Below are 14,408 nucleotides of genomic sequence, written 5' to 3'. Positions count from 1 at the left end.
TAGATGAGATTAAAGGATAATTAGCAAGAATTTGTGTAGTACTTTATTTTAAAAAATAATAAAGCCATTCAAAAAATAAAATAAACAAATGGGAGGCAGATGACCATGTATTAAATCAATAAAACGCATTCCAATTCTTTAGACACAAACAATTTTAATCGGTAAAAAGAAATTATGTAAAGAAAAAATGTAATCATGAATAGAAAGAAATAGACTAACAATTGAAAATTTAAAAAAAGAAAAAAAAAAAAAAAAACACAATATTTACAACCTCGCAAAAGAAAATCCATCACAAATCATAAAAATTGCAATGGAAAAGCAAAGAAGTTCAAGGGAAGAAAAAGAAAAATTGACCTTGAATTAGTGGGTTTTAAATCCAAAGGGATTCAAGCAACTGAATGTTTTGATGAGGAGAGAAGCCGTTTGTTTGATAAGGAGAAACATTAGTTGTTTGTTTGACAGAAGATGATTGATTTTTGGAAAGAGAGAGAGGAGATGATTGATTGCTAAATTTAAGGTGATTTGGATTCAATAGAAAAGTCATTAATAGGAGAAACATTAGCCGTTTATTTGATGAGAAGAGGATGAGATTTTTTTTTTTTTTTTTTTTGAGGGGAAGAAGATGATGAGTTGAGAGAGAGAAAAGAGGATTGAATATAAAGAATATGTGAAGTGGAAACCAAAAAAAGGAAAATTTGTGACATGACAATAATGTGACTTAATTAAAAAATAGCAAAAATAAATATAACACTTCAACTTTTAATTTAGATATATATAGAAACTAGACATAGATAGATTACATAAATTTTAATTTGGCCTAATAATACAAATGATCGTTTTGAATTTGACTCTATCCGTTAAAATTCATCCCATCTATAAAAAGAAATAGCTCTTTCTCTCACCTTAATTAATCTTACAACCATAAAGTCGTCAACTTACATTTGACTGTTTCTTTCTCTGACCGATTATACTGCAAATTACACATCACAAACTATAAAAGAAGAAGCTGGCAATGGCATTGTGTATGCTTAAAAATCACAGAAAATGTTCGTAGGGACGTACCCTTTGAAATGGAGCAAAGCAATGATTGGGTCCAGATGGTGATAGAGGTAACCAAAGATGCACAAGAAAAGGGTAGTGACCCCCATGTCTGGGCAATGCAGCTGTCCAAGTTCTTGAACTCGGAAGGACTGTCACTGCCATCCATAGAAGTGGCAGAGGTTTTGGTTTCCTACATTTGTTGGGACAACAACGTTCCCATCTTGTGGAAGTTCCTAGACAAGGCCTTGGTGCTAAACATTGTGCCCCTCTGCTCGTTCTTGCTTTGTTTTCTACAAGGTTTTTTTTTTTTTTTTTTTTTTTTTAATTATTACTTTTAGAATTATTTTTTTCGCCAGATATCATTTTTATCATACAACAGTAAGAACATGCCACGTAAAAAAAATACATGTTATGAAAAATGTTGAGTCCTAAATTTGTTATTTTTTGTTTGGGATATGTTTTTGGAGTTTTGAGGAATGACGTGGCTGGTTTGGAGAGACATTTTCCTTGCAAGTATCAAGAGGACAAAAAATAACTATTTTATCTAAAAAGTGTTTGAATTTCAAGGATTTTTATAAAGAGTTTTTGAATAAAAAAATAATATCTTATTAACGTAGAATTTGGTGTACGAGAGAGGAGAACGAATGTGGATTTTTAAATTTTATATCCAAAATATTTTATGGCTATATACTTTGAAAATTTATGTTCTTTATGTTGTTAACACAAATATCAAATTTTGTGTCAATCGGATGTTATTTATTATTCGATTTATAAACTTATTTTTTATGCATAATTTTACACTATAGAAACTTGAAATTTAAATATTTGATTGATGACATAGTTATTGATCTTTGATTTTTTGAAAATTTTGTAAATATAGAAGATATAAGAAGAAAATGTAACCTAGTGATGAATTTATTAAAATTCTTATTCACTAAAAGAATATTAAGTATTGTTGTAGCCTTAGGCTACAATCTTGGCTGTGGCCAAACTTTGTTCAAATATTGCTGGTTCTTAGAAGTGGGTCTTTGTCTATCTTTTTACTAAAAAACAAAAGAGAAGAAAAAGAAGTAAGTCTTTGTGGAATGTTCAAGTGGTCAGCATGGTAAAGGATCATAGATAGATATTCGCATGACAAAGTGGAAAACATCCTTATCAAGAGTAACATTTTTACCTTTGATTGTGTAATTGAAATTTTTAGTGAAAAAGGTTGTATTATTTCAAGAGAGTTATTTCTTAATTTTGTTAATCATACATCCAAAGTAGCTTATACAAACTAGGATGTCTGACTATAAAATTGTTTGGAAATCCCTATTAATTGAACATGCAATTGTATATGCATAGCTGTTAGATGTAAATGAATAGTAAATCATATATATATATATGTACTAAAAAACATGATAAAATAACAGTTCCTGAAAATGATAAAAACTGAAATTACAGACTGAGATGTTCGTTTTCTTGGCCTCTATAATGGAAGATAACAAAAAATAATAGTAGATTTAAATAATTAGAAACAACTGTTGTGTGAAATAACAATGGATGTTTTGCATATATAACTTGCCAGTTTTTACAAATTTGTTGCAAAGTTGCCACTCATTCTGTCAAAAAAAAAAAAAAAAAAATGTTGTTAGTGGATTGTTCAGTTTCCTTTCAAATTCATGTTCATTCGTTTACAGGGTTATTTCAAGTCGGCGTCACCAGCCCGCAGCATATAGGCTTTTCATGGAGCTCCTTAAGAGACATGCCTTTACTCTTAAATCTCAAATAAAGGGCATGAATTATCAAAGGCAAGTTTTAAATTTTGTTTTGCATATCATGTTAGACAGACTGGATTATTTATGAACTGTCTTCATTATTGTCTAATCAGTGCTATATTGCCTTCTTGTCTTGAATTTATCTATCGGTGTGTTTTTGAGGAATATTTTATGTTGTGTCTTGTTTTGTGCAACAAAACTTTCTGAAGTCAAGAAAACCCAAAGTAATTAATTCTTATGGATTTAAGTTACATACTACATAAAGATTTTCCATGCAAAGTAAGGATAGTTGTTCAAGTTCTGCAGTGGAAACCAAAAATACTGGATAATGCTCTTCTTTTATGTATCTTTTGGTTTTGTAAGCATCTCTAGTGTCATCTACACGGGTTTTGTAAACACCCCTAGAAGGAAAATAGAACATATCTGCCAATTGAGAATTGAAGAGGACGCAGCAATGAATGAGAGGATACTAAATTTACCACAAGGACACTAATTTTTCATGCCACCATTGATAAGATCATCTCAATGTAATTTAATTTTTACATACTACATGTAAATCCCAAATTGGTAACAAGTTTCTATTCATGTGCCCGTGCAAATCTTTATGTTACTTAAAATACAAGTACTCTACGGCCTAGTCTACATTAATATACTGGTAATTATTTATATCTCAATAAAATCATTTGCAATTAGTATAATCTTTTCTCTCTGTAGTTACTAATCTCTAGTATCATTGCTTTAAAATAAAGTTGATGTTGTTAAAATGATTGCAATATTTGATGTCATTCCATAACATTGCATTCATTCTGGTTTTTCATTGACAATTTTTAGTGTATCTTTCTATACAGGGTTATGCAATCGATAGATACTATTCTTCAGCTCTCCCAGATATTTGGTCTGAAAACTAGTGAAGCTGGGACTATTGTGGTTGAGCTCATCTTTTCACTTGTATGGCAGTTACTTGATGCATCATTAGATGATGAAGGGTTACTAGAACTTACCTCGGAAAAGAAGTCTAGATGGGCAACTAATCCTCAAGACATGGAAATAGATGGTCACGATAAATATGATGAGAAGCAGAGTGAATGTCATGAAAGAATGCAGAAATTTAATACATTGATGGCTATTGAGCTTATTGGGCAATTTATGCAGAATAAAGTAACTTCCAGGATTCTTAACTTAGCACGCCAGAACATGTATATGCTTATGTCTCTTAGTACTTGCTTTTTCACAATTTATTCACTATTATTGCTATATTGTGTAAGTGAAAGCACACTAAAACTTCACCAATTAGTACTAAAGTGAATTTCTCTTGGACTTTTCTATGACAATTTAATGGAAAACGGTCAATGCACACACAACTGAGTTTTTTCCTGCTATATGTATCAGCTACTTGTTCTATAATTCTCTCCCTTTTTTTTAATTCATTCCCTTTTATCCTTCCCTAAGTCCCATAGGTTTGATCTTGTATAATCTGTAATCACTATCTGATTATGATTAAGTTCAGTGGGAGAATTGATTTTATCACAGATTCATATTCCAATGAAGAAACCGCATTTTCTTTTCAAAAGAAAAGGAAACCCTCTAAAGCAATCCAAATGGTGCTAAATCTTAAGCCATTATGTCCTGCCAATGACCTTTAAGCCATATGACATCTTCACCCCATAACTTAAGGTGGTGAGTAAGGTCATGGTTTCAAATTCCATTGGGTGCATGAGTTAGCTGCAACAACAAACAAACATATGAAAAAACAAGGGAAGACCATCATGTAATTTTACAGATAGCTTACTTAGTTTCCTGCTTGGTCTTTTTCCTGAATGATTTTGCTTAACATTTAGTGCCACATTGTAAGGTCCTCACATTGGAAAGGATTTACCCAGCGCTTACAGCTGCTTCAAGCAAACTCATCAGCTTTAAAAAATGCAGAAATAACTCCTGAGGCACTTCTGCAGTTGGCTTCAAATTCTCACATTGTCTCTCAAGAAATCAGATTAAAGTCTAGGCTAAATTCCAATGACATTGTGGTTATTGGTGCTCTGGCTTCTTCTACCAGTCTGTGCAATGGGGCTAGTCATTCTGATCATTGGCTCCCACTTGATCTGATTTTAGAAGATGCTATGGATACAAAAGAGGTCAATGTCATAGGCGCCATTGAAACCATCACAGGTGAAGAATTGTTATCCCAAAAAATTTTATTTTAAATTGTACAATCTCATTTCTTAACAAACTGGCATCTATGTGAATGTTGAAATTTCATTTTTTGCAGGTTTGATTAAGGTCCTCAAAGCCATAAATTGCACCACCTGGCACAACACCTTCTTGAGCCTGTGGATTGCGACTCTTCGTCTTGCACAAAGGGTAAATTATATTTGTGGTTAACTCGAAATTTCCTTCTGTCTTTGATTTTTTTCCTTGGTTCTCTGGAACATATAAAAATGATGCTTCCTTGAAGATTCATGTTGAGGCTCCTTAAAACTTATAATGCTCTTGGGTAAGCGGTCCATACTTGTTTGTTTGGGTTTCCTGCTGGTGAATTACGTTCTATAACCATCAAACTGTCAAAGTTTCTTGTTAGTGAATTGATCAACAGGAGCATTGGAGTCAGTAGATCGAGTTATTCTTTGCATATCATTAGGTGTAATATAGTTCTATTTCTAGGAACTGAACTGATTGAACTTTCCATTTTAATTTTTTATTGTTGTTAGGGTCGGGATTCCATTTACACTACTAGGTTTCGTCTAGATAATCGGTTTTGCACCTTACTGTGCATCATAACTCTAGTGGTTGCTGATTTTATTGACGAAGAGGAAAGTGCACCACTTGATGAAACAGAATATGGCTCGACAAGTAGCTGGAAAGAAGAAAGGAGTGTTCCAGGAAAGTGTCGCAACGAGTTGGCCTCCAGCTTACAGATGCTAGGTGATTACAAGGGGTTGCTGATTCCACTTAAATCCACTGTTTCTGCAGCAAATCAGGCTGCTGCAAAGGCAATGTTCTATATTTCAGGCGTCAATATTGAAAATACAAACTTAGAATGCATCAGTATGAATCATATGCCAACTAATTGTGGTAAGTAATAACAGGTTCTCATTCGTTATCTACGATTTACAAAAGCTTTCTGTAGGCGTAAAGTTCAAACTTGTATAGCATTGTGATAACTGTCTAGGGGGTACAGTGGTGAACTCACTCAGTTTACCTCTTGAAAATCATGCATCTGACAATTCATCTGAAAGATATATGTAAGCTTCTCATTATTTATAATTCTTGTTTAATGTTCTTTATGGCTGTAGTGATCTAGTTGAAGTGAGCTCAACTTAAAATTGGATATAGAAAAAAAATCGGTGGTGTGTAAAAGTCTATGAAGCCTACTCACTATTTTGTTCCCATTTATATCAAAAGCAAGAGTGAAAAAGGTAGAGGTACTCAAAAATTTTAGTTACACCAAAATAGGAAAAAAGTTATAATTTGATGCATCACACTAATAACACTTGATTATTTGATGTTCCCAGACAACAAAAAGAAGTTTAACCTGGTTTGTTAGATTGTATCCTTTTTCTCCCTAAGCCATAAAATGGTGTTCTCGCATTCTAGTCTTCTGTTTATGTATTTCAACATCTTAGTTTCTCTTCCAAACGTTCTTTTTGTATTTTTATGTTGGAAACAATTCTTTTCACTCATATCCATCCTTTTGTCCCTAAACATGAAACTAATGTTGGATGCTAATACAAATTTCTTATTTTGACACAAGTAAAATGTTTAGCACCAAACCGGTTTGGATATCTTCCTCCAACCCACTATGTGACAATTGAAAGGACCATCCATGTTTAGTTTTAGTCATATGACATTTTGATGAGTCATGTGACTTGTTTAAATAATACATATGGATAATCTTATAAATTGCCATGTAGTGGGTTGGAGGAGATAGCTCCAAACTGGTTTGGAGCTAAACTTTGTCCTTGACACAAATATGCAGTGTTTGATACAACCACTCCAAGAAATCTATATGCAACGACGCGGCTATTTGTTTTTATCTTTGTCAATATACATCTATTGAGTTTCATTTGCATGCAAAACTATAGATAATATGACAATTAAGAACTAGGGATTACCTCCTTGATGGATAATGTGTAATTCACTTTCTTAGGCAGCCCTTTGATTTTATTTTTTGTCTTGCAACAAGTGGGGGGAGGGGGATTCAAACCCAAGTTCTCCTCCAGCCATAAGGCTGTTGGCACTTGGCAGGCAACCTCATGATTGATGCTATGTAAGTTTGAGAATTTCTGTGTACGATATTCATCTCAATTGAGGTACAAAATAGTGTACAAGGCAAGCAATAAATGGGGAACAATGTACGCCTAAATGAAAGCATGAATATATGTAACACAGTAACATTCAAGCTTTAATATGTGTGACATAGCATCAATTAATGGGCTGCCTAACACACTTGAAGTCTATAAACTTTCTAGGTGAATGAGTGTCATTTCATTTATGTCATGTGTCCCAGACCAGATGGACTGGAGTGTCATGTCCTCTCTTGTCCAACCCATATGTTTTCATTTTTTCCTGTAGTGTTCAACAAATAAGTTTTCATATAAAAGTATTGCACAGATTGTAGCTTCAACTTCGTGCTCTATCCAATTCTTCAGTGCCACTTGTGTTTGTCCTTGTAGCGTATTTGTAATGCCTTCTAATCCAAGATTTTGCAGCATGTGCAATGCTTTCTAAAATTAGTTCTATCCTTGTTTCAGCTGGAAACATGCGGCATCTAATAGTTGAAGCTTGTATAGCTAGAAATCTACTGGACACATCAGCATATTTCTGGCCAGGCTATGTGAATGGAAAGATCAATCAAATACCGGTTAGTTTGCCAGGACAAGTGCCTGGCTGGTCATCATTAATGCAGGGGGAATCGCTTACTCCAGTAATGACAAATGCTTTGGTATCCACTCCTGCTTCAAGGTATATTCACACTTGTTCCTTTTAAAGTTCAACTGAACTACACTCAAATTGAACAAGCCTAAACCATATATAATTGGTATTAGCTACATGAGCCCTTTATTTAACTAATCTGGATCTGGTGCACGAAAGTAGAGAGCACCTCAACTCAATTCTCTAAACCATTATTTTTCATAAGATGTGACTAAGACATTCACTAGCCATCAACTTGCAACCCTCTTTCTTTGTCAAGGCTTAGAATTGGTTGTGTGGAATTTAACCTAGGTGGATACATGCATTTAGTATCAGGGGTGGTCCAAGAAATGAACTTGGAATTGAGTAACACAACAATCAATAATCATACCACTTGATTCATCTGCTCCTAATTGGCATAGTTACCAGTAAAAATGACCATATCCAAATTAGGTTGATTTCACAACGTAGAATTTCTATGTTAAGACTTTTATTTGACTCTTGAATCTTATAATTCCAGTAAAGATGCCTAGAGGTCAGATCATATAGTTGTTTGACAATGCCAACTTTAATGTTAACATTTTGAACCCTCTAACTTCTATGTATTTTAAAATGTTAATGGAGGTTGGACAAAATAATTTTGAAGTTAAAGAGAAAGCGTAACTTTTAGATTAGCTAATTTCTCTGACTGAGGCCTGGTATTCGGTTACACCATTTTTATTCTGAAGCCAGGTTGATCAAATGCTCTTTTTAGTAGATCTATCCATGTTAAAGCAACCAAATTAAACTCATGGATTATTTGGTGGAAGTTTAGCAGAGCTCGAGAAAATATTTGAGATTGCTGTCAATGGTTCAAATGAAGAGAAGATATCAGTGGCAAAAATTCTTTGTGGGGCCTCCCTAATCCATGGTTGGAAAGTACAGGTGATAAATTTATCTACCTGATCATACAAATATCCCATTCATACTTGAGCCATTGGTTCCTCCCAATTATTTCATTCCTTTTCTTTGTTACTTCTTACAATTTTCTTGCTGAATTATTGAGCTACTCTGGTTAAATGAATATCTACATTTCATGTAGGAACACACTGCTGATTTCATTATAAGATTATTGTCTCTTCCAGCTCCTGCAGATTACTCAGGGAGGGAGAGCCATTTGATAGGTTATGCTCACATGCTGGATATACTTGTTCTTGGAATAACATCCCTTGAATGTCTTCAGCTTTTCTCACTACATGGCTTGGTATATGTTGCTTCCTCTGATTCAAACATCTCCATTACATGGATAAGAAATGATATTATGTTGGTTGAATAGATGTCTTTAATAAGTGACAGGATTTAGTGAATCTATGTTTCCACATATTCTGTCTTTATAGAATACCATCCTAACAGTTAATTTGGCCACCAAGATGGTTTGCGACATGCATTGTAATGGCAGCGTCAATATGACATGACTTGAAGGTGCTTCATGGATAGCCAGATGGCCAGGAAAAATTTAGATTAGAAGATGGATGTAAGACAAGATGGTTAATGGTTTAACTCAGTCTAGCTCTTGGTGAAGCAGAATGGTGGCAAAGCTATTCTCACTGTGGAGCATTTTAGTTGCTTTTTCATTTGGTATTATTGAAATGAGAAGCTTTCAGCTAATAATCGAGCTTACTTGTAAAATTGAACGGTGTAGGGGCATCCAGGAACGATGTTAATGGTGCACCAATATATGGATTAAGTTGAATATGGATTGTATTGAGCTTTAATTCCACAGATCTGATAGAGAGAGGCAATGCTATGGACTAATTATTTTTGACTACTTTTGTTTGCAGGTTCCGCACCTTGCGTGTTCATTGATGTCAATCTGTGAGGTTTTCGGGTCATGTGTGTCCAATGAGGTTTGCACTGCTGCAACAGGGGAAAAAATCTCTGCCCACACCGTGTTTTCAGATGCATTTACTCTTCTTTTAAGGCTATGGAGGTTCTATCATCCTCCGATTAAACTGCGAACAGGAATTGCAATCCAAATTGAATTCTTCCAAACTCCAGAATACCTGTTACTTTTACGTAATTTTTACCTGCTATCTCATGGACGCAACCACCAAAGTCGAAATAAAAGGAGACAAAAAGCTGTTGCAAGGTCATTAAGTCCACACCCCATATTAATTTGCACATTTCCAAAAATGAGAGATTGGTATCAGCAGCATAGTGCAAGCATACATTCAACCCTCTCTGGACTTGTTGTAGAGGCTCATGTTCATCAGATTGTTGATGCGCTTCTTGGAATGATGTTCAGAGGAAGTCAGTCTCTGCATTCTGTTAGTTCTGGTAGTGGTGTCCGTGGACCTAAGCATGAAGACAACTTTCTAAGACTAAATTTGCCTGCATGGAATATACTGGAAGCAGTTCCTTTTGCGGTTGAAGCTGCTTTAAAAGCCTGTGCTAATGGAATACTTTCTCCCCGTGAACTATCTACAGGTCATTCTCATGTCACTATTTGATTTCTATTGGTGAAATCAATTTTTTTGATAGGTTCCTCTAGGCAAACAAGTCAAATTATATGTTTCATTTTCTGCTCTGCCTGATAATCTATGATTCTTTTGGCAACTCTTATTGCCAGCCTAACTGGTGATAATCTTAGACTTTAAACTAATCACAATTATTCATTTTACCTTGGAAGCCAAAATAAATAAATTATTATTATTATTATTATTTTTTCCACTAAGTTGACCATTTGTGGTAGAAATAGTTAATATTCATTATTGCTTGAATCAAATAGGTACTGATATAACCTAAAATATTTTAATGTCTCAGGGCTTAAAATGTTATGTAATTTTCTTCCTGCGTCTTTGGCTTCCATTGTAAGCTACTTCTCATCTGAAGTATGCCGGGGTGTTTGGAAACCAGTTTCTATGAATGGAACGGATTGGCCCAGCCCTGATGCAAACTTATCTGATGTCGAGGAACAGATAAAGAAAGTTGTAGCTGCCACTGGTGTTGATGTCCCAAGCATTGCCTCAGGTTCATTTTACCATAATATACATATGCATATACTCATGTTGTAGTTGTGTGTAAAGATCAAAGTCATACGTCTACACATATTTTTAGTTCTCTTACTTATAAATGAGAACCCCAACCCTAGGATCATGGAAGTCCTTTTAATCCTGGAACCTTCTACATGAGTGTTATGCATGTATAAACAAGGACAACAAATTTAAAAAATAAAGAAAGAAAGAAAAGTATTATTTTCCAAACCAGAATTATTTATTTATTTATTTTGATAGGTAATAAAAAACTTTATTAATAAAAATATCTGCAAGTACACTGGGAGTATACTAACAGAACATCATGCTACAACTCTAAAATTACAAAAATCAATAAGTTCAACTAAATTAAAGAATGTAAATCCTGAAGCTGTCATCCACTCAAGAAGCGTTTTCATGAAGAAATCTTTCAGCCCTATCTTAGTCCTCTCACACCCATCAAAAATGCTTGCATTTTTTTCCCTCCAAATACACCACATCAAACAATGAGTAATAATCTTCCAAATTTCAACACATCAATGATACCCAAAACCTCCTTGCCAATAGGATAGTAAATCAATAACCTCCTAGACATCACCCACTAAATCCTAAACAGGACAAAAACCAAATCCCACAAATCTCTAACCAAGGAACAATGCAATAACAGATGGTCCACTATTTCATCATCTCTTAAACATCCAACCCAACTAACCAGCAGTACTACTCTGCAAAACCAATTAATACTCTCATGTCTACGCCCTTTACTTTGAGCACAAGGTTTAACTATCGAAACTCTTCTTTTAAATGTTTAGCAATTAAATTAGTATCAAGGGTTTCTCCATATATTAATCTAGAAACAGTCTCTTCAGTATTCTGACTGACTTGTAATTTTCACAGCTGGAAGCTCTGCACCTACACTTCCACTGCCCCTGGCCGCTTTTGTAAGCCTAACCTTAACCTTTAGAGCTGTGGAAAGTCCACTCTATTTGGCTATCCCAGCCTTGGAATTTATTGCTGCAGGATCCCCATGGCCTTGTATGCCAATTGTGGCTTCCCTGTGGTGCCAAAAGGTGAAACGTATGTTTGACTACTTTGTATTTAGTGCATCTCGTACAGTCTTTCTCCAAAACCATAGTGCTGTGGTAAAACTTCTTCAAAGCTGCTTCACTGCCACACTTGGCATAAATTCCTCCCCTATCTCAAGCAATGGTGGTGTAGCTGTCCTTCTTGGTAATGGACTTAAATTCCCTTTCAACGATTGGTCTCCTGTTGCCCCTGGGATTCTCTTTCTACATGCCATTCGATCCTTAAAAGGAACTCTTCTAATTGCAGAAGATATTCTCTCTCTGTTGATGCATTCTGTGAGAGAAATAGCATGTAGTGGACTTCATAGAGAGACATTGGAGAAGATGAAGAGTACCAAAAATATAGTAAGATCCGGAAAAGTTTCGTTTGCTGCAGCATTGGCACGGGTGAAACTAATGGCTTCTCTTGGGGCTTCTTTAGTATATATATGTGGAGGATTCAGTTTGGTTCAGCCATTGTTTAAAGAAACTTTGACTTCCTGGCTTATATCACCTCACAGTTCAGAGTTGGAAGGAAGGTCAGAAGGGATGGTTGAAGTGCTAATGGGATATGCACTTGCATACTTTGCATTTCTATGTGGAGCTTTTGGTTGGGGTGTTGACTCAGCATCATATGCATCAAACTGGCGCCATGATATCCTCAAAGGCCATATGAAATTCTTAGCGAATGCACTTGATGGGAAGATATCACTTGGATGTCATCGGGCAACTTGGCATGTGTATGTTTCGGAGTTTTTGAGCTTGATGACGGATTGTGCACCAATTTGGGTGCTAAACACAGATGTAAATGCGTTGAAGAGTATAAGTAGAGGTTTGAAGCAGTGGAACAATGAAAAGCTTGCTCTTGCGTTGCTTGTTATTAGTGGGGCTGGTAATATGGGTGCAGTTGCGGAATTCATTATAGAAAATGCCTTATAATTTCCAAATTTTTTTTTTAATCTAAAAGTATTTTACAAAGGTAATCTACTTTACAGGTAATAAATTTATGTTGTAATAAACCTTCTCTACTAATGAAAGTCTTTAATTTTATTTGTATGAGAAAATTATGTGGTGTATGAGGAATATCTTCTTGGTGAAAAGGCTAACGTATATGTAAAGGGATTTCTTGAGAAAAAGGCTAATGTACATGTAAAGGAATCTCAAAACAACAGCTTATTTATAATCAGGCGGCACATCGCCTGAGTCTCATGTTTTGATAAATAAAAATAAAAATATCCTTCAATAATTGTTTTTAAAAGCTAATGTGAACCACACCATGTCAACACTTTGTAAAAAAATTATTTGTGTTTCTAGCATTATTCTTCTTTTGAATATGGCAAGAGGAAGCCATGGATTGAGAAAACATGAGATTTTTTTTTTTTTTCTTTCTAGTGGTTTAGCAAGAGGGAGAGAATACTAAAATAGAATAGAATTTCATAATTTATTGTAATAAATAAGAGAGAACACTAAAACATGCTATCTTAATTAAGTAAGATAGTGTTTTTTGAACCACTAGATTACTTAGAGATCTACGGTGGATAAAATATATAACTTTTTGTAAAATTAAACCAGATGTAACTTCACTAACTTAAACTCATCTCTCTTTCTCTCTCTCTCTCATATATATATATATATATATAGGAATTGAAGTGAACCCCAATCAAATTAGAGCCATAAGTAGCCTGCAACCACCTCGGAATCCCAAGGAGGTCCAGAGGTTGACTGGGATGACCGTTGCTTTGAATAGATTCATATCTAGGTCAGCGGATAGGTGGAAACCTTTTTTCCTTTTACTCCACAAGTGGAAAGGATTCGAATGGACCGAGGAGTGCGCCCTGGCATTTCAGCAGCTTAAAGAATATCTATCTCGGCCACCCATTATGTCTAGTCCTGAGGTGGATGAAGTCCTTTTTTCCTACTTGGCGATAACTACCTATGCGATCAGTTTTGTTCTGATACGAGTAGATAATGGCATAAAACGGCCAGTCTACTACGTGAGCAAGTCGCTTCATGAGGTTGAAGTACGTTATCTGCCATTAGAAAATGCCATTTTGGCAGTGGTACAAGCGACAAGGAACTTCTCCATTATTTCCAAGCACACATTGTGGTCGTCCTAACTCAGTATCCGCTCATAGCAGTACTTCGGAGTGCAGATTATACTGGCAGGATTGCCAAGTGGGGCACAATTTTAGGGGCTTTTGATATTAAGTATATGCCTCGTACCTCTATGAAGGGTCAAGTTCTCCCCAAGCTGGTAGCCGAATTTGCTGAAGACCCTGAAGAAATAGAAGCAAGCCCACGTGGCATGGATGAAAAATCAGTTAGCCTTATCTCCGTGCAACATGCCTCACCCTGGAAAGTGTATGTGGATGGAGCAGCAAATCAGCAGGGGTCAGGAGTGGGGTTGGTTCTAATATATCCTGAAAAGGTCACTATCGAGAAGTCTTTGAGATTGAGATTCTCAGCTACTAACAACGAAGCAGAGTATGAAACTTTATTAATGGGGATGGCGAAGGTCAAGAAACTAGGTGGAAAAACAGTGGAGATTTTCTCGAACTCGAGACTGGTCGTGGGCCAGGTTAGAGGGGAGTTAGAAGCTCGGGACACAAGAATGCAGGAGTACTTGG

At 35.3% G+C, this 14,408-nt stretch overlaps 1 protein-coding gene across 1 annotated transcript; it reads left to right on the top strand.

Annotated features, from left to right (window-relative positions):
• Positions 1 to 1,030: 1,030 nt before the first annotated feature.
• On the top strand, positions 1,031 to 12,831 carry LOC111994102 (mediator of RNA polymerase II transcription subunit 33A). The gene is given in 13 exon segments (XM_065771465.1): positions 1,031 to 1,302; positions 1,305 to 1,338; positions 2,721 to 2,831; positions 3,647 to 3,994; positions 4,651 to 4,964; positions 5,065 to 5,156; positions 5,504 to 5,867; positions 7,547 to 7,757; positions 8,516 to 8,630; positions 8,788 to 8,949; positions 9,527 to 10,172; positions 10,509 to 10,715; positions 11,615 to 12,831. Coding segments are annotated over 13 exon segments (3,942 nt in total). The 5' UTR covers positions 1,031 to 1,070; the 3' UTR covers positions 12,721 to 12,831.
• The last annotated feature ends 1,577 nt before the right edge of the window (positions 12,832 to 14,408 follow it).

The sequence above is a fragment of the Quercus suber genome, unplaced genomic scaffold (assembly GCF_002906115.3).
Source record: "Quercus suber isolate HL8 unplaced genomic scaffold, Cork oak 2.0 scaffold_44, whole genome shotgun sequence".
NCBI classification, from domain to species: Eukaryota; Viridiplantae; Streptophyta; class Magnoliopsida; order Fagales; family Fagaceae; genus Quercus; species Quercus suber.
The sequence above is the reverse complement of the archived record's forward strand: the minus strand, read 5'-3'. Positions and strand labels throughout refer to the sequence as shown.